This window comes from Taudactylus pleione, unplaced genomic scaffold (assembly GCF_031769625.1).
Source record: "Taudactylus pleione unplaced genomic scaffold, aTauple2 ptg000019l, whole genome shotgun sequence".
Taxonomy (NCBI): Eukaryota; Metazoa; Chordata; class Amphibia; order Anura; family Myobatrachidae; genus Taudactylus; species Taudactylus pleione.
In genome coordinates this window covers 21,651,310-21,672,984 of record NW_028284421.1, presented here as the reverse complement: position 1 = coordinate 21,672,984, position 21,675 = coordinate 21,651,310, and the positions used below count along the sequence as shown (strand labels likewise).

At 43.8% G+C, this 21,675-nt stretch overlaps 1 protein-coding gene across 7 annotated transcripts in view; it reads right to left on the bottom strand.

The window, feature by feature from the left end:
• Positions 1-21,675, bottom strand: part of AP3B2 (adaptor related protein complex 3 subunit beta 2) — a 107,314-nt gene that overhangs the window by 12,295 nt on the left and 73,344 nt on the right. For 2 of the 7 annotated variants that reach the window (XM_088445960.1, XM_088445931.1), the window contains exons 17-26: positions 20,230-20,348; positions 19,818-19,895; positions 16,579-16,690; positions 15,391-15,538; positions 12,899-13,088; positions 6,657-6,729; positions 6,006-6,112; positions 5,625-5,856; positions 2,817-2,901; positions 956-1,053 (exon numbers count right to left, since the gene is read on the bottom strand). In XM_088445960.1, the coding sequence (XP_088302086.1) occupies positions 956-1,053; positions 2,817-2,901; positions 5,625-5,856; positions 6,006-6,112; positions 6,657-6,729; positions 12,899-13,088; positions 15,391-15,538; positions 16,579-16,690; positions 19,818-19,895; positions 20,230-20,348 (1,242 nt within the window). Of the gene's footprint in view, positions 1-955; positions 1,054-2,816; positions 2,902-5,624; positions 5,857-6,005; positions 6,113-6,656; positions 6,730-12,898; positions 13,089-15,390; positions 15,539-16,578; positions 16,691-19,817; positions 19,896-20,217; positions 20,349-21,675 lie in introns of all 7 variants that reach the window. The other 5 variants (XM_088445979.1, XM_088445940.1, XM_088445985.1 and 2 more) reach the window with 3 other exon arrangements.

Here is a 21,675-nt window from a genome sequence, read left to right as displayed (position 1 = left end):
AGGCACGCCCCTGGCACACCCACCAAAGGGGGCGTGCTGTCAATCAACATCGACAGCACGCCCCCTTTGATCAGACACAACGAGCGAAGGACTTTCCTTCGCTCGTCGCGTCTGGCGCATGCGCACGACGGAGCTCCCTCCGTCGTGCGCATGCTCAGTGCAGACCATCGACCCACTTGCGAGCGGACAGCCGCTTGCGAGTGGGTCTGAATCAGGGCCTATGTTCCTTGCTGAATCAGTCCCTTAGATCACTAGAGACTCCATTTAATTATAGTGACATAATCCTGAAATAAAACAAAAGGAATGTCAGCGGGTTTTTTTTCAAATTATCCTGCTTAGCAAAGTGAGAGTTTGACAACAAGCAGTTATAATTTGCCAGCTAGCGGCACTGCCCACTGTAGTCTATGGATAAAGAAGCTCTAAAGCAGCATCCATTGGTATTAATAAATGCAAATATTAACAGGTTTTCTGAAATATCAAATTACTTATGTGCTGATGTATTGTTAAATATTTACGGAAAGTGAATGTAAACTCTACTTACTGTATAATCTTAGTATACTGCTCCATTGATATAATTTTGAACTATCTCAAGTGTCACAGATACACGTCACAGATTGGATGAAACATTATGAAGTACTGTAGAAAGCTTACTTGCTATTACCACACAATAACTTTTTAATGAAAGATCTGTGAGACATGGGAGTGTCCTCATTCAGAAAGAGTACCTTACAAAACATACATTCCTTTTAGAAGTAATAACCTTTCCGTGTATTGCCCCTTCATGATATAAAACTGAACATACAGTAGTAGAACATTTTGTTTGATCCTACAAGTGTATAAAGCATCTCAGTGTAAATATTATCCCGTCATCTTTCCTCTAATGGCTTGCCTTTAATCTGGCTGCTTCTTTGCTGTGTACAGTATCTTCCCACCTTCCCTTCTGCCCATCACTCACCCTGCTCTCTCTTGAACTCATTTTCACTCATAAAAACAGGTTCCATGAGTTCTCCCACCGGTGGCTGGATGGACACATAGAACTGACGAGTGTGTGTGCTACAAAGGGAACACAAAGTATATTTCTAATTATTATAATGCAATTGAATATACTAACAAATATCCCAACAACAGCCCTTGATCAAGTGTTTACAGGTACTCTTCGCACTCCACAGCAGTATCAGCCATGTCACACTAAAGCAACACCATGCCTTCAAAAAACAGTCTCGCAAATTAGAACATAATTGGAGTAAAGCTTGTACTTCTAATGACTTCCTCACATAGGGGCGTATTTATCAAGGTGAACGAGTCCGTTGTACATGCAGAAACAGTGCTTTCCTCATGTTTCTTGTATATTTAAGTTACAGATCAATTCACCACTGCTGTAACGCAAGAGCTATCATGGATATACTCCTGCGTAGAGTGCAGTCACGATGGGCTAGGCAACCGCATAATCTTCATAAAGCTCCAAAAGATGGAGTTAGCCCGCTGAGCCCCACTTTTTCCTATCGGAAGGGGATCCGGATTGTGAAGAGAAATCCATTTGAATCCCTCTGGTCATCACCTAAGGTTGCGCACGTGAAGCTGTGTAAACTTTTGCCGCTACTATTAGCAGCGAAATCAGTAGTTAGGGATTGTGGGACGGCTGCTTTTTTTCATCAAAATTGTCCTGTGTACCCACATCCAGTCTGTAACCAGCTCTTGCTACATACAGCTAAGACATATTTACAGGGGATCTCTATCCCGATGCTGGAATCTAAGACAAGGGAGTTAAGATAGGTGTTGAAATACTGACGCCTGTTATAATCCCAACGCTGGAATCCAGGAGGACGCGTGCCCTTAGTGTAAGCCGTGGGACGGGGGGAGGGCTAGGTTTAGGTCAGTTAGTAGGGTTAGCGTTAGGTTTTGTCAGGGGAGGTTAGAGTTAGGCACCCCTAGGGGGGAGGGTTAGGGTCACGCACCACTTGGATGGGGGGGGGGGGGGGGGGAGTTAGGTTTAGGTCAGTTAGCAGGGTTAGAGTTAGGTCTTTTCAGGGGAGATTAGAGTTAGGCACCCCTAGGGGGGAGGGTTAGGGTCAGGCACCACTGGGACATGGGGGGGTTAGGTTTAGGCATTAAGGGGGGAGGGTTAGGGACAAAGGGGGAGACTTAGGTTTAGGAACTAATGGGGAGGGTTAGGGTTAGGCTACAAGAAGGGTGGGTTAGGGTGAGATGGGGGGAGGGTAAGTATACTTATCCGACCCCTGTCGGGATACCAACCATCGGGATGCCGCTGTCGGTATTGAGACAGGAGGCATCCAGACAGCCAGCATTACATTTCCAGAATATGCACACATCTCACATAAGACACTGTAAAAACCACAATCCACATTCCAGTTTCTATAATTGTCTTCCTCTAAACCAGACAGTCATCACTATAATCTATTGTGAATGCAGTGGCTGACGATTTCCGCTCTGTCAGCCTCTCCATTGGTTATCAGTCCTCACTTACATCTCTTTCTATACTAAACCAATCCTTGGCCAACATTGCTGGGTGACATGGTCATATAACAAACAAAGCACTTTTTGCCACTGCAATCTATATTTAATATATGTGGTACTTAACCTCATGTATCAAAGTCCTATTGTCCTACTGACTGAATATTTGGGAGTAGGACCTTTTTACTTCATTGTCTTTTTCTTAATACAAAGTCTTGTATTATTACTGTGTTTGATCCCAAATTTAAAGAACTATATAAATAAATGTTAACAATCAAAGCTAGGACAGCAAAAAAAAATCTAAATATTTTTAAGTAGTAATAATAATAATAAATTGCTCTCACCAGAGCTGGAAGTTGGCAGCTTGCGTGGAGTCACTGAAATCAATGCCCAGTATAACAGTGGCACTTTCTCCAGGAGGCAGTAATTCTATGGGAGAAAAACAGAAAACAGATTTTTCTATTGTAATATGGAATGAGGAATTAGGATCCACTTAATATTCTGGTGCATTGTGTACCACTTGCACTCTCAGAGGCTGATCCTGAGTCAGACGCAGCTCCTTTATACCTTCCCTGGCACCTGAATGCCTCAGTCATGAGCCCATTTGATGCATCTTTAGATGCAGCCATTGGTTGCACCATACCCATGCAGGGCCACCATCAGGGGGTACAGCTGGTGCTGATGTATCAGGCCCAGGCTCAGGGTGCCATTTATCTGCCAATGATCATCAGGGAGCCAGGATCCACTGATCGTCTGTGAAATGCGGTTTGCTGTCAGAATGATGCTGTCCGATGTTCTACTGCAGTATGGGAGGCGTGTCAGACAGACAGGCTCCTGTACATACAGGAGTCCCATAGTTACAGTGTCCTTTATTTAAAACACACATTTCTCAGCAGTCATACCCGGTACTAGAACACAGGACCGCACACATTGCAGTCAGACACCTTACACATGGAGTTATTGGAATGTGCATGTAATACCAGCAGTCAGGATGCCTCCTGTTAAAATACCGACAGCGGCATCCCGATGGTCGGTATCCTGACAGGGGTCGGGTAAGTATACTAACCCTAACCCCTTCTCCCCCTAGCCCTCCCTTCTTGTAACCGAACACTAACCCTCCCCATCCCGCACCCTAACCCTCCCCGTTAGTGCCTAAACCTAAGTCTCCCCCCTTCGTGCCTAAACCTAACCCTCCCCCCTTAGTGCCTAACCCTAACTCCCCCCCAGTGGTGTCTAACCCCCCCCCCCCCCCTAGGGGTCTCTAACCAAAAAAAACATAACCCCACTATGCTGCCTACACCTAATACTCTCTCCACTCCTCCCCCACCCACAGCTAACTGCTAAGATGCCCCCGGGTACCTATTTCAGAACGGCGTCTGTCTGTATTCCGGCATCGGGATTAAGATAGGCATCGGGATTTTGACACTTATCTTAAGTCCTGTGTTGGACTTCCACCGTCGGGATTTAGACCGGCGGCATCCCGTCCGCCGCTCTGCTAACTACATCCCCAGCTTTAAGCTCCTGCATTGAAAATCTCATAATTCTAACTATATGAACTAGCAGATCATATATACACAATGTATTGGATCCCACAATTTCTTATGGAAGCCCCTGTCCCCATGCTAGAGTATAACCTTAAACGCCCAATACATTTCTAAGCCAGTGCATCTCTATCAATCCTGCAACTTTGCACAATAACACCATGGGACGCATGTAGTGTGCAAATTTTTAGCAACTTGCGCAGCTGAAAATCAATGAGTATTTGCCTTTAACTCTTTGTCATGTTTCTCAAACCAATGTTTCTCAAACCAATAAAAAAAAAAATATATATATATTTCATTTTTAACAACTACATTTAAAATGAATCATCATCACTATGATGTTGGTGACTGGCATATCAGCAGCATGATGGTACACTTGATCGCGTATAATCACACTTTACACATGCATGTGCATCTATATAAGTATATGCAGTCCATGAGGCTCAGTATATATACGTGTAGATGCAATATTTTCGCATGCATCGTTTTTTTATGTGAATTAGACCAATTTTGAATCAGGCCAACTGTTGGCAGAGAATTCTGTCCATAAATAGCAGAAAACATAGCTACACATTATAGGCTCGTTGAAGCAGAGCCGTCCCTAGGCATAGACAAACTAGGCAATTGCCTAAGGCATCTGGAATGCCTAGGGGAATGCATTCCAAGCCTAGGGCCGGCTCAGCTTGATAGTAGGCAGCGCGGGATGGGCAGGCGGTGCTGGCTCTGCTCTCTTTGCCCTACTGCGATCAGAGCTCTCGGCTCAGCTGCGATAGGGCAGCAGTGGGAGCAGAGACAGTGGAGGTAGCAGGCAGTAACAAAAGCCGTTGGAGGAGGGCTGATGCGCATGGTAAAGGGGTACTACTGTGTGGTGTAATGTGAATAAGGGACACCACGTGTCATGTAATGTGAATAAGGGACACTTATGTGTGACGTAATGTGAATTAGGTTGCACTACTGTGTGGTATAATTTGAACTGGGGATACTATTGTGTCCATGCCCCTTTTTTGGTGCGTGCTGTCCCTGTTTTACAATGTGGGGTGTAGGAGTGCCAATGCTCTTGCTGACATAGTGCACCAAAATATCTAATTACAGCTATGTGGATGAAGATTGCTATGGGTGAGGGGTGATGGATGTTGCTGGCTGCTGCTGTAATCTATGCTGCTGGGTGATGGGTGCTGTGCTGGGAGAGGAGTGCTGTGGCGCTAGGGGGCGCCAGCCAAATTCTTGCCTAGGGTATCAAATTGGTTAGGGCCGGCTCTGCTTTGAAGATACTTTGAGTTGTTGAAATCACTGTCAAAGGCTAATATGTGCTGTAGTGGTCTTTACATTTTAGTTTGGTACAGGAATGGGAGCAAATAAATAGACAACAGAGAATACATTTTGTTCAATTTGATTTTGTACTCCAAATATTATCTGTATATAAAATAGGCATGCTGCAGCGGCAGAGGGAGAAAGTAACTGCAACAAGACACGTTCCTTCTTCACTTTTAAGAATCAAGAAGATGGTACTTTACATAGTAAGGTATATTATACTACATGATGAGATTTCATGAAAAGCTGTGAGAATCAATAACATAGAGACCTGAAAATCTGAATTAAGCCCCTGTGTACCTATTTCCTGGAACTCTTGCATCCTCATCCCAGAGAGCAACTTGGGTTCAGCTATATGGATATTCCGCACCTCACTCTCCGAGTTATTGGAGATCTGCATTTGCACGGACACCATACGATGGTCTGGAGTGAAGGGCTGGCGACTGAATATATATTCCACAGATATACCCTCCCCAGTCATACGGTGTAACAACTCAAAGGTTCGTCCAGAGGAGAATATTGGACTTATTACCTGACAAGATAGAAATGTAGAATAGTAACAGAGATATGGTTATAAACAGGAATTAGAATGGAGGATGTAGTATAGAAGTTTGTACATTTTTTCTTATTGTAGTAAAGTAGCAAAATGTATTAATGATGTAACAATATGTCCCTACTCACGGTAGGAGTCAGAGAAGTATCCGTTAAGGACAATCCTTCCAGGTCAGTCACCAAGCTGGATGAGCCAATGCTTCTTGAAGTTACCAGTGGAACAGAGGGGGCAGAGACTATGAAGAGGAGAATACAAAGATTATGTTTTTCATTTATACTAAAAAAAATAAAAATATATATATATATATATATATATTTATTTTAACAGTGTTGTGCTTGATGCACCATGGTTATTACTTTTCTTATTTTGCTAGTATCTTGCTATCATCATTTTGTTCTATTCTCTTTCTTTTTTTTTTTATTGGGTGTTGCAAGTGCTGTATGACTTTGCTTATTGCTCTGGTTTTGACCTTTGTGTCCCCTCGTTCTTCAGATCAGAACCACTTACTCTTGTCTCTTGTATACGGATACAAACACCAATGTTGCCTTCTGTAATTAAATTATTAAATTCTATGTATTGCAACTGCTGTACATATTTTTTCTGACGTATTTGTAATTCCTTTTTGTATATGAAAATAAAAAAAAATGTTGAATCAAAACAAAACAGCACAATAGGTATTAATGATAACAAATGCACATTTGCTTTAAATGTGAAAATTGAAGGACAACAATATTTAACCGTGGACAAGTAAACAATCATTATTTCTGCGTTTTACTTACAGTCATCAAGATCCAACAGTGACATCTCCTTTGACTCCTTGGTCTTCTTTATTGCTGGTTTGGTAACTGAAGACTGTGCGGGGAAAGAAAATGATTGACATAAGCCTGAGCTTTTTCTAACAATTTCAAAACTATTGAACCCAACAGGGAGGAAACATTACACAGCCACATTGCTAGTTTGTGGATGTATATTGTATACTAGGAATACTAGGAACATTTATAAATATACATACAGTATATAGTTTCATGGCAATTACTCTATCATAGTCCAACTAACTGTCAAAGATCAGATCAGACTGCTGGTCCAGCATCTATTGCCTCACCCACAGGGGCAAGCACTTTTTAAAGGTTAAGCTCTGTAAAGTGGAATGGATGCAACTCACCACAGGACGTTGAAGCACTGCAGAAACGTGACTTTACTAACCATAGACATTACTAACATGGCGGCAGGGGCACTTCATGAACAATTAGTGGATGGCAGTAATGCAGCTTACGCCATCTACAATACAGCACACATCTACATCCCCCTTTTGAAAAAAGGAAAACATATAAGAAGTGTGTGGATGCAAGACAGTGTGACAGGTGTTGGATGTAGGGTCAGTGTGCAAAACATCAATAATAATCAACTGTGAATGGACAAGATTCCAAGGTGGCAAAGTCTTGGAATTTGGGATTAGGACTGGAAATCCTTCCAGACCTGGTGATAAAGAAAAGGCAACTGTGATAGGTTCTATCTGGATGGGCTCACTATTGTGCAAGGACATGGGACTGTCATGAAACCCACCAGTTGTTTGCTTCTTCAAGGGAGTCAATGCTGATGACAATAGGTGGTCTGACACCTGCAGTGGGTACCAAGGCAGGTGGATGTGGAGACTCACCCCAATAAGTGGCGCCTATTATGCTCATACAAAGCACTGTTTGCTTCCAACATGTAGCTGTTGGGCCTGTCAGAAGATCCCTGCACAGTCCCGATTTTATCAAACCCAACAGAGGTCTGGATGTGAACCTTCTGCCTGGGACACTGGGAAAATCTGTCATGACTAGATTTAAGCCGCGACTTGAAATTCAGCAGACTACCTTGCACGTTGTTTGCAATCTGTGGCTTGAGTTTAGGCTTGGTGGTAAGAATAATGGCAGGAGCATGAAGCCCATTTTTTGGGGTGTTTTTCAAAATAAGTAATGCCATAAATACATCAGATCCATCCCTAAAGTATTTCTCTTGCAAGTGCTTCATAGAACAAACTGTCCATTCTGCCAACCATTTGGACTGTGGATAGCGAGGACCGCTGGTGGTGTATGGGATCTCCCCCTCGCTTGTGAAGGCTTGGAACTCACCACTCATGAATTGCATGGCGTTGTCAGTGAGGAGCGTATGTGGTATGTCATATACTGAAAAGGTGTCTTATCATGTTGATAATTACTGTGGTGCCTGTCATATTAGATAATCCAGCTCAAGCCTGTCTGAATATGAATCAACTAAAACCAGGAGCTTTAACCCCTATAATCAAAGATTTCTGCAGCAATGATAGGCCAAGGGGTGTCAGGAACCTCATGCAAAGTGAGCAGTTCCTTCCATGATGAACACGGGGAGAATTGCAAAAAACACTGGCAGAAACAACCCCCTCAATTTCAGCAGCCGTGCAACACCAAAACAGGGCATCCTTAGCCCACCATATTGTGGTTTCATACCCAGGGTGGACCTGAAGGCATAGAAACCATGAAGGGCATAAGGCATAATAAAACGCTGACCATGTAGAAATATGCCATCAGCAAGGGTCAATTAATTGCATATGGCAAAGAAAGAAGAGGTCACAAGGTAATTCCCTGGATGAAGAGGGCCAGCCATTGAGGACAACATGAGGCAGATGTTGGCAAAGGTAATCTCGGAGAGTTGCGTCATGGAGCTCTTCTATATACCTGGAGGAAAGCACATAAAAATTCCATGATATCTAGGTCATCATCAGTATCAGGAACACCTGAGTCCGGGAGATGAGCACATGACAGTGTATAAACAACATGGAGATCCCTGCCACTTTTATACGGGATGTAGTTTAAATCCTGGCTGTGGGGATGCCGGTGTCGGATTTCCGACACCAGTCAGAATCCCAGCGTCAGCATCCCGATTGCCGGCATCTCAATTGTAAGTAGTGGGGTTAGGGCGAGAGTTAGGGTTAGGTACTAGGGGGGGAGGGTTAGGGTAAGGCTGCGGTGGGGAAGGTTAGGTTTAGGCTGCGAGTGGGGATGGTTAGCTTTAGGGTACGGGGAGGGAGAGTTAGGTTTAGGGGCAGGATACTTACAGACAGGTGTCGGTATCCTAACCTTGTTGGGATGCAGTTTATACACCACATCCAGGTGGTACTGCTGGAGCTTGAGCATAAAACAGTGACCTCACTGCAGTGTGGCAAAAAAATTAGAAAGGTAATTGGTCATACTGAGCAAACTCTGCAGGCCAAGCATGTCCATTGGGGTAGGCATGTGTTGGGTGTCCATTTGTGCATTTGCCAGGATTCAATTTCATGTTGATTTCACAAATTTTTTGGAGGAACTTTTTTGTGGTGCATATCATGTTCTTCCATGGTGGAGCACCAAATAAGGATGTCATCTATGAAGATCTCACAGGGGTACCCCTTGTATAGATGCCCCATGCAGCATTGAACCACCTCACTGCCAGTGCATATGCAGTAAGGCATTCTGAGAGAAGTGTATCTGCCCACAGGTGACATGAATGCTGTGAGCATGGATGATTCCATGTCCAGAGTGATCTGCCTGAATCAACATTTAGCATCTAGAGTTATGAATACTTTCTGCAATAGACATATCAGCAAGTACTTGTTTCACGGTTTTGAGACCGTGATGTGGTGTCACCGGGGTCTTGTTCAGGTGCACTGGGTTGATGTAGATACGTACAGAGTTGTCCTTTTTCACTGCAGCAACCATAGCTGATACCCAATGAGCGGCTATCAGCTATAGCTGCTGGGGTGAGTCCTAAAGCAGTCATAAAATTTACTTTGTCCTTCATGGTCAGAGGCACACGTCTGGGAGCACATACTGTGGGAGAAATAGATTCATCCAGGCACGTTATCGCTGACTGGTACTTTCCCAATAGTATTACAATCACACAAATCTTTAAAGTCCTTTAACTCTGGAACATCCTCTTGAATGATATGCACTTCAGCACTTAAGCTGGGCATCCACTATACAATTATCTGTCAGATATCTGTCCAATCTGGCTGGTTGGAATGAAAACCTGGGAATGTATGGGAATAAATGACAATCGTCCATTTGCTCACAAATACTGGAAAATAGCCATAAATGGTTGTTCAGACAAATTGGTTAAAACACACAAATGTAACCGATTTGAACAATTTTTTTTGTCCTTTTTTTCAGTGTTTAAAACCATATGATCGACTGTCATTTGTTCCCATACATTACCAGGTTTTCATTCCAACCAGCCAGATTGGACAGATATCTGACAGAAAATTGTATAGTGGATGCCCAGCTTTAAGGTCATCAACCCCAATTGCATACTGTATGGCAGACCCAGTAGAGGTTGGACATCACTGTCCACTATGTGAAACTGCAGCAGGAAGTTTGTGGATTGCAGCACAATCATGCCCATGGCCTTGATTACACATGTGCCCAGTAGCTTACTTCAGGTGCACACAAATTTATTTTTTCTAATATTTGTTTTCTAATAGCAAATGCAATTACGATTAGGTTTGAACTAGGAAAAAAATGCTTTCTAAATATAAAATATATATGTGGGCAGCACAGACGGTGTAATGGTTAGCGTTACTGCCTCCCACATTCCAAAAAATATACTGGTAGGTTAATTGGCTCCCCACAAAACTATAGTGTGTATGTTTGTGAGCATGTGGTAGGGAATATAGATTGTAAGCTCCACTGGGGCAGGGACAGATGTGGATGGTAAGATATTCTCTGTAAAGCGCTGCGGGATATGTGTGCGATATATAAATAACTGGTAATAAATAAAATATATAATCTTCAATATGAAAAGCAAAGCCTGCGAAGAAGCACAGGGTGCTGGATTCTCCAGCTGCTAATACTATCCCCAGTCGACTATTTCCCACAACATATGGAAATTATTATTTATTACATGTTATTATATAGCACACACATATTCCGCAGAGCTTTACAGAGAATATCTTACCATTCACATCTGTCCCTGCTCCAGTGGAGCTTACAGTCTATATTCCCTAACACACACACTGGGGTTAATTTTTGTTGGGAGCCAATTAACCTACCAGTATAATTTTGGAGTGTGGGAGGAAACTGGAGCACCTGGAGCAAGCCCACGAAAGCACAGGGAGAATATACAAACTCTGCACAGTTAGGTACCGTAGTGGGAATTGAACAAGCAACCTCAGGGCTGTAAGGCAGTAATGCTAACCATTACACCATCTGTGCTGCCCACCAATTATGGTAATTACTAATACTTTTTAACCACAAATTACATTTGTTGGTTGAAAACCAGGGAAGGCCACATGCACACTGCATAACCAATCCTGTTATTCCATACATCTCGGGAACTGGAGCCCACTACACATTTAATTGAAAAACGGATGCAGATACAAATATCACACTGCTCTGGTCCACGACCTTACGCTACTAAGCAGTGGTGTAAATTCATCCCAGACGCCCGGAGGCAAGTTTATAATTTGGTGCCTCCTCGTCACAGCTGCTGACACTGTAATGTAACAATTCGCATGCAGACAGACTATAGATAGACAAAGGCAGCAGCTGATGGTCTGACATGGAGCACTCCACTAGTGTATGGTGGCTTCTCAGGTGCCTGGGAAGGGGTGCCATGTATTGGGCAGCTGTGACGGTACATAGTTACAGCCCTAAGTGGGGGTGAATATGTTGTGGGTAATGGAGGAGGTGCCCCTTCGGAGCTGGAGCCCGGCAGGTGCCTCCATTGTCTCCCATAGTTCTGCACCTGCTACTAAGCTACTGTAACCAAACAGCTAGTGTGGCTATGCTCCCAGCACTCTAACGAGATTTAAATGGGCAAATGTTTCCTAATTTTTAATTGATCTTATCTTATCTTTTTTTCTCTGTTATAGAGTGTATTTTAGATTGTATGCTATTATCCCTATATACGTTTATTATATTTTAATAACTAATATTTTTAGCTTCAGTCATTTAATTAATGCCACCTATTAATGACGTTTTTTTTACGACCTAGTTACATTTTATTCACGTTTCTTAGACTTTTGTTTCTGGGCCGAGGTTACTCAAACACTATTAATAATGACTTCATTATTAGCACACAATATATTTGCAAAGGGAGATTGAGGGGTCTCACCCTAAACAGCATGGAGACACATATGTTGGCTCCATAACCACGGATTATGGGCCTGATTCTGAGTTTACGCATTACACATAGTAGCTGTGTATTTGGACACAGCTGCTGTGTGTACATATGCCATACTTGCCGACAATCTGGCTGCTCCTTCTGGGAGGGAGCAGACAGATCGGCAGAACAGGGGGCGTGGCCGTCAAAAGGGGGCGGCCCAAATGACCTGAGGTCGGTTTGCGGGCGTGACAGGGGGCGGGGCCACACGATCGCGTCATTTTAGCCCCCCCCCCACTACACAATGCAGAAAAAAAGGCATTGCGAAGCAGGGGGCGGGGCCAAAATGACGCGAATCGCGGCAGCGCCCCCCCCGCTGCGGGGGTTTATCAGGTAATGGGGAGGGGGGTTCGGGGGATCGGCGGCAGGCGGGAGGCTTGCCTTCCTTTCTGGGGGGCGGGAGCTGCACCCGTTTATCGGAAGGCTCCCGCCCGAATCGGGAGGGTAGGTAACCCTGACATATGCTAATACTGCAGGTGGTGTCTTGTGTAAATAGGCGCCTCCTGCAAGCTTCTGTGATCCGTTGTGGTGACCGAGGATGCAGCAGAGGATCATCTGTGAAAACATCGGCCATTTGAGTAACCCTCAGGTTACGCAGGATAGCCGTGTTTTCACTCTGCCGTGGCCAGGAAATCTACATTGGAAGGGCAGATCCTGGCCTTGGCATGCCTTGAAAATGGGGTCATCACCGCTCCCAAACGGCCGCAGCATCAAACCGTGCGCATGAGCCGATCATTAAACATTGGAGTTGTGCGTAAACTGTCAGGTTTATGTACAGCTCTGAATCAGGCCCTAGGAACCCCATCTTTATATGTTCTCACATTAGTGAAACCACAGCAAACCAATCACATAAGATGAGACTTACACTCTTCTTCTTAGGCTCAGGCTGGGGCTCCTCTTTCTCTTCCTCTTCATCGTCATCCTCTTCTGAGGAAGACTCACTGTCAGACTGACTGCTCTCCGAGCTACTCTCCTCTGATGCTGATTTCTGGGATGTTTTCACAGAGGTTTTTTTCTCCCTGGATGCCCCCTTCTGCTCCTGTTCACTTTCATCACTGGTAGATGAGAGATGACCAATGTTATCTGATACATTATGTAATATAATATTCTCTTTATATAACGGCTACCTTTTCCACAAGGGATACACAATAATATGTATTTTCAAATATACTTCCTCATTTAGAGTTAGCTGCATTTTGCACTCTAAACATACATGTAAAATACAGTTGCAAAAAAGGCACATTTACATGGGTAAGCTGAGCTACATGCAATGTGCAAATAAAATCCAGCAGTATTTCTGTGTCAGACATATATTGCATATACTATCGCCCCACTATACAATAGAGATGTTAGTGTTAGCAGTAAATACAATCATCACTTTACTCTTTTACTACACAATATAATGTAATCAGATAAAATATGCAGAAGAAATAATAGTGTTTTGGCCGTTTTATTAATAAATGTGATAGTCACATTTTCCATATAAACCCACCCTCACATCCTTCGTTTACCACTTTCAAACTTCAAAGGGAACCTGTTCTGTAGTTATCTTAAAGGAGATGACAAGTAATCCGAAAATAAATATACTATATAACATAGCTAATGAGTGAAGTACTATCTGCTGTAGTGATCAATACGCAAGTATACCAAACTGAAGCAGCCATATATAGCGCATCTGATATCGTCATCATCATGGACCCTTACACCAGGGATGTGCAGTCAGGGGAGGCAGAGCTGTCATACTCCCTGTCATGCTCCAGAGTTTTGATATAAATACTGTGTTTTTATACATGTGTGCCTCCCCAACCATTGAACTCACCGCATTTCACTGCCTTACACCAGGCCACAAGTACCCACACAGGATATGCCTTTTAAGAAACTCCTAAGTCTCATTATGTTGTATGTACACTCTTGTGAACATGCACTTAACTGTACATTTCTTTTTTTGCCTGACCTTGTTCAACCTCTCCCAGAGTAAGGGGTCGCAAGCAGGGCAGGATTAAGGCTTCTGGGGGCCCAAGGTCAACTAAGTGTGGGGGCCCCCTTTAAGCCACATGGAGCCTACCCCCTAAACAAACCCTCCCCCGCCCCAAACCACACGGAGCCTACCGCCTCCTTTACGCAAGCCATACGGAGCCTACTGCTCCATCCCCGCTGCGCCGCTGATTACTCACCTGGCCTCCCAGCAGAGCGGCGGGGTCACACCAACCCTCTGTGTGGGGGCCCCGGGGAGATCGCCCCTGTCGGACCCCCTCCCCCCCCCCTTAATCCGCCCATAGTCACAAGTCTAGGATACACACAAATCTAGATATGGCAACGTTTTGGCACACATGCAGTAGAAAATGCTTATATTTACTCCTCAAAAACTTATAAAAACTCAATTCTAAGAGTTATATTTACTATAATATATATAATATTTACTATAAGTGCGGGTTTTCAGAAGTGGAGATGTTGAGCAAAGCAACCAATCAGATTCTACTTAACATTCATTTAGCACCTTATACATACCTCCCAACATTTGCAGGCTGCAAATAGGGACATCCCGAAAAAAGGCGTGGCCTACCCGTAAAAGGGGTGTGGCCTATCGACACGCCCCATTTACATCACTAAGGGGCATGCCCAGCATCTCCGGGATGCTGGGCTGCCCCTGGGCTTCCCCTCCGTGCTGTGAATAGATGCTGTGCGCATGCGCACAGCATCTATTTACGCTCTGCATACACGCTGCTCTGCATAGCAGAGCAGCGGTGTATGCTTCTCCCAACTTTCTCCCCACCGCGGGACACTGCGTCCCGCGGGCGGGACAGACCCCCAAAAAACGGGACTGTCCCGCTAAATGCGGGACAGTTGGGAGGTATGCCTTATAGAAGATAATAGCTAGAATCTGACTTGTTGCTATGGGCAACATCTCCACTTCTAAAAACCCGCACTTTAGTAAATATACCCCTATGTGAGAACTCTAATGGCAAACTCAGTGCTATAAGTAACACTATAATAATAACAATCATAAGTGATAATAGGATTATACCAGGTCTTCGACATGCATCAAATATAAATAAGGAAAGGAAGTGATCTGTACAATTGGGCAGTAGTGCTAACAACGTTACATTCATTGTTTTAAGGCAAGCATCACAATGTTTGAAGAATGCCCCTTAAACAGGTGCCCACCCCCATTGATAACACAGTACCCTACGGTTTGCAGCACAGTGACAAGACAAAGCTTTAGCTACTGAAAATAAATGACAATTATACTCATTGTACACTTGAAGTACCTTTATAGTACTCATGCTCCTTGCACATCTCTTCAATATTTGCCTAGTCTCTAATGTCCATTACGGCTCTCATCAAAGTGCTCCTTACCTTCCCTCGCTCTCTGGCTCTTTCTTCCTTGTCTTCTTCTTCTCATCCTTCTCAGACTCCTCTTCTTCTTCACTCTCTTCCTCTTCTTCACTTTCTGACCCAGATCCACTACCGCTCCCACTCTCTGACTCACTCACCGACTCTGGCTCTGTAATACAGACATAGCAAGGCAATGCAAGAGAAGACATCTCACAGCAAATACACTACATGTTTTCCCTTTCAGAGCCATAAGGGTAGATGTACTAAGCCTTGGAAAGAGATAAAGGCCCTCATTCAGAGCCGTACGCTCTGAGCAGAGCGCACGCTCTGTATGAGGGCCGGGCTCCATTTTCATGGAGCGTCCTCCTGGACGCTCGTATAGCTGTGGGTCACCACCCACAGGCTATACGAGCGTGCATTGTGATGGTCGCGATGGTCGAGACCATCGCGACCATCGAATTTGCGAGCCGGAGCCTGCGGTTGAGGTTTTCAACCGCAAGCTCCGGAGTGATTTTGGCTCTATCAGAGCCAAAATCACTCCCACTGACATCACTAGTGATGTCAGTGGGCCGGCTTCTGACGGGAGGCGTTCCCGTGGGAACGCCCCCGTCAGGGAGGCACGCCCCCGGCACGCCCACCAAAGGGGGCGTGCTGTCAATCAACATTGACAGCACGCCCCCTTTGATCGGACACAACGAGCGAAGGACTTTCCTTCGCTCGTCGCGTCTGGCGCATGCGCACGACGGAGCTCCCTCCGTCGTGCGCATGCTCAGTCCATAACATCGACCCACTTGCGAGCGGTCAGCCGCTCGCGAGTGGGTCTGAATCAGGCCCAAAGTACCAACCAATCAGCCCCTAAGGGGTATATTTACTAAAGTAAAAGACTCTAGCTATTATCTTCTAGAAGGTGCTCGAACCTGATTGGTTGCTATGGGCAGCAACTAGACTTCTAAGAACATGCACTTTAGTAAATATACCTCTAACTGTCATTTTTCAAACACAGTCTGTAAAATGACAGTTAGGAGCTGATTGGTTGGTACTTTATCTCTCTCCAAGGCTTAGTACAACTCCCTCAGAGATGTGTCTTGAGTAGCTTTCATTAATTGCCCAATGCATAGCTGTACCCAAATACTATACAGCAGCCCCAAACATTTTTCCTGCAATGTCCACATGAATGAGCATCTTAGTAAGTACAGTAAGGTCTCTCACCACTGTCTGCCGATTCAGTAGGTCCCGATTCACCATCTGAGTCAGAGTAAAATGGTTTCTCCTCCCTCTCCTTCCTTTTCTCTCTGCTCGGACACTTGGTCCACTCAGGAACCTGGAGGGGTCATTAATATTACTAAGAAACAAAGGACAAAAACTAGCCAGAGCTCACAGACTTCAGCATGATGATGTGTTCATTACATATATAACCACTAGGAGGAAATAATGAAAAAATAAAATGTAGTGATCAAAAACATTTGTGACCTGCTCTGTGTTACTTGTACAAGGATCCTGTAGTTCCTGGGGCTAAGGGTTTTTTTGTGGATTACAATGAAAGATGAATGAGAAGATCCCACTCTGCAGCCCCGATGCACAGACACTTTGGGCCTGATGCAGAGGTGGATGCAGTTGCAGTAGCGACTGAGTGTTTTTACACAACTGCATCTGGTCTGTATGCAAATGCTGCGACTGATTCTCAGCCTACTGAGACGCCCACTGGCAGTGGTGTTATTCTGTCGCTGCACGTACTAAGATACACTATCGGTCGCAACATTGAAGATTGTACCTACCCAATGGCTGGTGCAGTTTCGCCGTCTGAACATTACTGTCGGTGTCAGTTTAACTGCTGCTTTGGACACAGTCACTGGACGTGACATGCCCGTCTGACTAGCCACCCACGTTACCTCTCTGATACGTCCACCAACATTGCATCTCTTTGCATGCAGTTTAGATCTGCGTCTTATGGGGCATACACACTAGACGATAAAAGTGAACGTTATGAACGATAACGATATTGTTCAGCGATATATCGTTCATATCGTCCAGTGTGTATGCACCAAACGACCAACCATGCGTGATTAAACATGTTTGCTGTCGTGCCAACATGCAGGCCAATCTGACGATATCGTCAGAAAGTGCCTGTTCAGGGATGTGGCAGGATGACGTCACTGAACGATATCATTAACGAAGCAATATATTTCACTAATATCTTTTACCAATATCTTTCAGCACATCGTCTAGTGTCTATGCCCCTTTAGAGCGGTAACCATTGGGACGCATGCTCAGTGCGACTCACACACATACGTAGACTGATAACATCAGCTACTTGCGGGCGTAATCGATATTACTTGCACCTCTGAATCAGGCCCTTTGTCTATTTCCTAATTTTACTTTATTCTACATTTGTGTGACCCAGAGATTGTACACGTGGTTTACCATCAGCCAGTGGTGCACAGTCCATCTCTGCTGCTAAGCTACATCTATACTCCACAATATATTATATCTATGGTCAGGCAGAAAGCAGCCCAATTCCATACCCAGGAGGATATGAAACATTGCTTTATGCTTATACACTGCTTATGCGATGCATTTGTGTCTTTAATATAAGTACCCTAGTTTTGTTTTTAGGTTGTAAGCCCTAGTGAGCAAGACCCTAACACACTTTCTCTGTATGTTTTCATGTGTGTATATTTGCTTTGCTTTATTCCCTTATGGTACAGCACTGTGCGTGTGAATACATGACAGTAATAATAGGAGTAAAGCCATATTGGAAATTGTCTTAGGAAATGGAATAGACCTTCATCACTTGGGTGAAATCTGTAGGCTCGCTTCGTATGCTGGTGTGTAGTCCTTCAATATATATTACAAATCATATTTTCCTGGTACTTCAGAAAATTAACCTTTTTGATATCTGGAGTAATAACATTAAACCATAATTCCTTCCAGAAATAAAATTATTTATATTTACTAGTATTGGGTGAGGTAAGTTACACAGGTAAATATTACTAATCTGCACTTGTCCAGTCTCCGCGCTCTCATCTACTGAGGAGATACGTTCAGTATCCTGACAGTGGGGATTCCGGTGGCCAGAATGCCAATGCCAGAATCCCAACACTTATCAGAAAACCGGTGCCGGCATCCCTACCTCCGGAATCCCAAAAGTAAGTAGCGGGGTTGGGGGGTGGGTGAGGGTTAGGCACTAAGGGAGGAGAGTTAGGTTTAGGGTGCTGGGAAGGTTAGGTGTAAGCACTAAGGGGGAGGTTAGGTTTAGGTACCAGGGAGGGAGGGTTAGGTTAGGATACTTACCTACAGTTGTCAGGACGGTCACCTAGTCGGAATGCCTGCGTCAGGATTCTGACCACCGGGATCCCAAACGTTGGCATCCAGTACCCAACACGTACAGAGACATCTCATAGTGGTAGATCTTCTCACCCGCTCAGCCTAAGTTTGTTCTAACTGCTACCATAGCAGGATTGTCAAAGACTCTTGCTGTGAACTTCATCCAAATAAATGATGGGACCCACAGAATCAGGAGATTGGAGGAGGAGTGCAGATAAGTGAGATTTTCCCATTGGAGTTATCTCACACCAAAACATTTTAGTTCTAGGTGGAATTACTTTTTAATGAATAGGTGGAATTAGTTTTTAATGAATATGTTCCCTTTGATAACTACTTTACAGAGGATAATAAAACAGGAGAGAGTAGAGTAGGAGTATTAGCGTAGAGAACTGTCATATTGCCAAGTGCTACAAGCAGTGCTACTGCATAAGGTAGAGCCATTGTAGGAAACCTTATGGTGGGAGACATTTAGCAGAAACAACAACAGTGATACAAAAACAGGAAGGAAAGGAATAGTATAATAGAGCATCTAGTTGGGAAGAAGCATTTGCTTATAATACTGGAGAAAAGCTGCTATACTTACTACATCTGGTAAGAGCCCAGCTCTAGTAGGAGGCAGGGGATAGTATCACACTAGTCAGAGAATGAGTGTCAGGGGCTTTACTATATCAGGAAATATTAGGGACTGTTACAAGAGTAGAGATGGGGATTACCACAAATAATGTCAGGGTGACTTCCATGCATTTTAGGCCTAGGTTCACATGGAACTATCCCAGTTTATGAGCAATAATTAGATATCACTGGCTGCATCTGATTTTCCAACCATATGAATTACTGTCAGAAGTAACATGCATTAGGGGGGATTCATCAAACCTTCTAAAAAGGACAAATCGCAAAGTTACCCACAGCAACCAATCAGCTACTAGCTGTCATTTATCTGGTACATTCTATAAAATTGGTTGCTATGGGGGAAACCTCCACCTGTCCTCTTTAGAAGGTTTGACAAATCTCCCCTCCCTTTGTATTTTGGGCATTTTGTCCTTACGGTTGTGTACCCAGCCTAAAGAAGATAGTAGCAGACTCCAAACAGAGTGTAGAGCACAGGAAAAGTACTGCACACTCACACCACACATAAGAGGCACCTCTTTCCACTTCCCCAGGAGGCTGATATGGCTCTCTATGGGTTCAGTGTCTTCTCCTTCCTAAGTACAAGGGGAAATAGTTGGTTTATGGCATGTTGCTATGATCCGCTAGCAAGTATGTCTTTCCTGCACTGCAGACGATAATATTGGGAGATGTAAAATCTGAAGAATAAATCGGAACCCTACATTGTTAGAGAAACAAGTCTATTGCAGCAAAAGCTCATGCCTATGACAAATGCCCGGAGCAGCAGGAAATACATGAAGCGCCTAGCAGGGTACAGCCTCTGATGCAGGGAATAAAGCAGCCTTGCACCAGCAGGAAGATTCAGCTTGACAGCGGTGGGTAATCCCCACATCCCTATATACTCAGGTTATCACGCACAGCTTCCTTCACCTCCACGTTGCGGACAGATGGATCAGGAGCCTCCTCTGGCCAGTCTGGGAGCTCCTGGTACCCAACAGCTTTGGCATTCAGTAGATGAGACAGGGAGCCCAATTGGAAATGATCCCTATCTGTGGAGAAGAGAAGAGAAGAGAAGTGATCACTGCTTTTATATATATATATATATATATATATATATATATACATACATATATACGGTATATATATATATATATATATATATATATATATATATATAACAAAGAAAGAAGTATATCACTGTGCGCAATGGAATTAGTCCAATAATAACATGGAAGTGTGTCCTCTCGTTTTCACATACGTGTCACAATTTGCAGCAGCCATTTGGTATATCCTTCTCCTCAGGAGTATATGGACAAATTTCTAGTCAAAGAAGCAAGAAACGGATGCGCACCATAGTGAGTAAAATGTATTTAATATTTAATCAAAGTGCATAAAAGACTTACACATAAAATTAGGATAATACAGTAATCATGATCACCATCAGCAATGGGCTCTCATATGCAGTGGCAAGGTGCAGTCACTACCGCCGCTATAATTAGCAGTGTAACACGAGGTCCCAGCTCCGGATCAAGTTCATAGGACTCCACTTCCCATCAGGCAGCGCCACAACGTCGTGACGTCACCGGTAACCACGCCCAAACGCGTTTCGTCTTTTCGACTTCACACTGCTAATTATAGCGGCGGTAGTGACTGCACCTTGCTGCTGCATATGAGAGCCCATTGCTGATGGTGATCATGATTACTGTATTATCCTAATTTTATGTGTAAGTCTTTTATGCACTTTGATTAAATATTAACTACATTTTACTCACTATGATGCGCATCCGTTTCTTGCTTCTTTGACTATATATATATATATATATATATATATATATATGTATGTAGTCCAATGCTCTGCCTATGAAAGGTATGAGAACCCCCAGGGGTAGAACAAACAGAGGAGGCACTCCCTTGTAGAATGAAAAAAAGTATAGTATACTTATAACATGTTGAATAGTGGTACAGAGATTTGTCAACGTTTCAAAGTCCGCAGACCTTTTCGTCAGGACTGTACATCAGGCCTGATGTACAGTCCTGATGAAAAGGTCTGCGGACCTTGAAACGTTGACAAATCTCTGTACCACTATTCAACATGTTATAAGTATATTATACTTTTTTTCATTCTACAAGGGAGTGCCTCCTCTGTTTGTTCTACCCCTGGGGGTTCTCATACCTTTCATAGGCAGAGCATTGGACTACATATTACTCTTTAGGATGGTACCCCGCTATTTTGTAATTTTTGTCTGAGTGCCGAACCTCTGCATGCTATATATATATATATATATATATATATATATATATATAAATGGCATATAGTCCGGCACTCCTTATAATGGATTACTTAGCTGGTTGCCTGCACACGATCAATCACACATA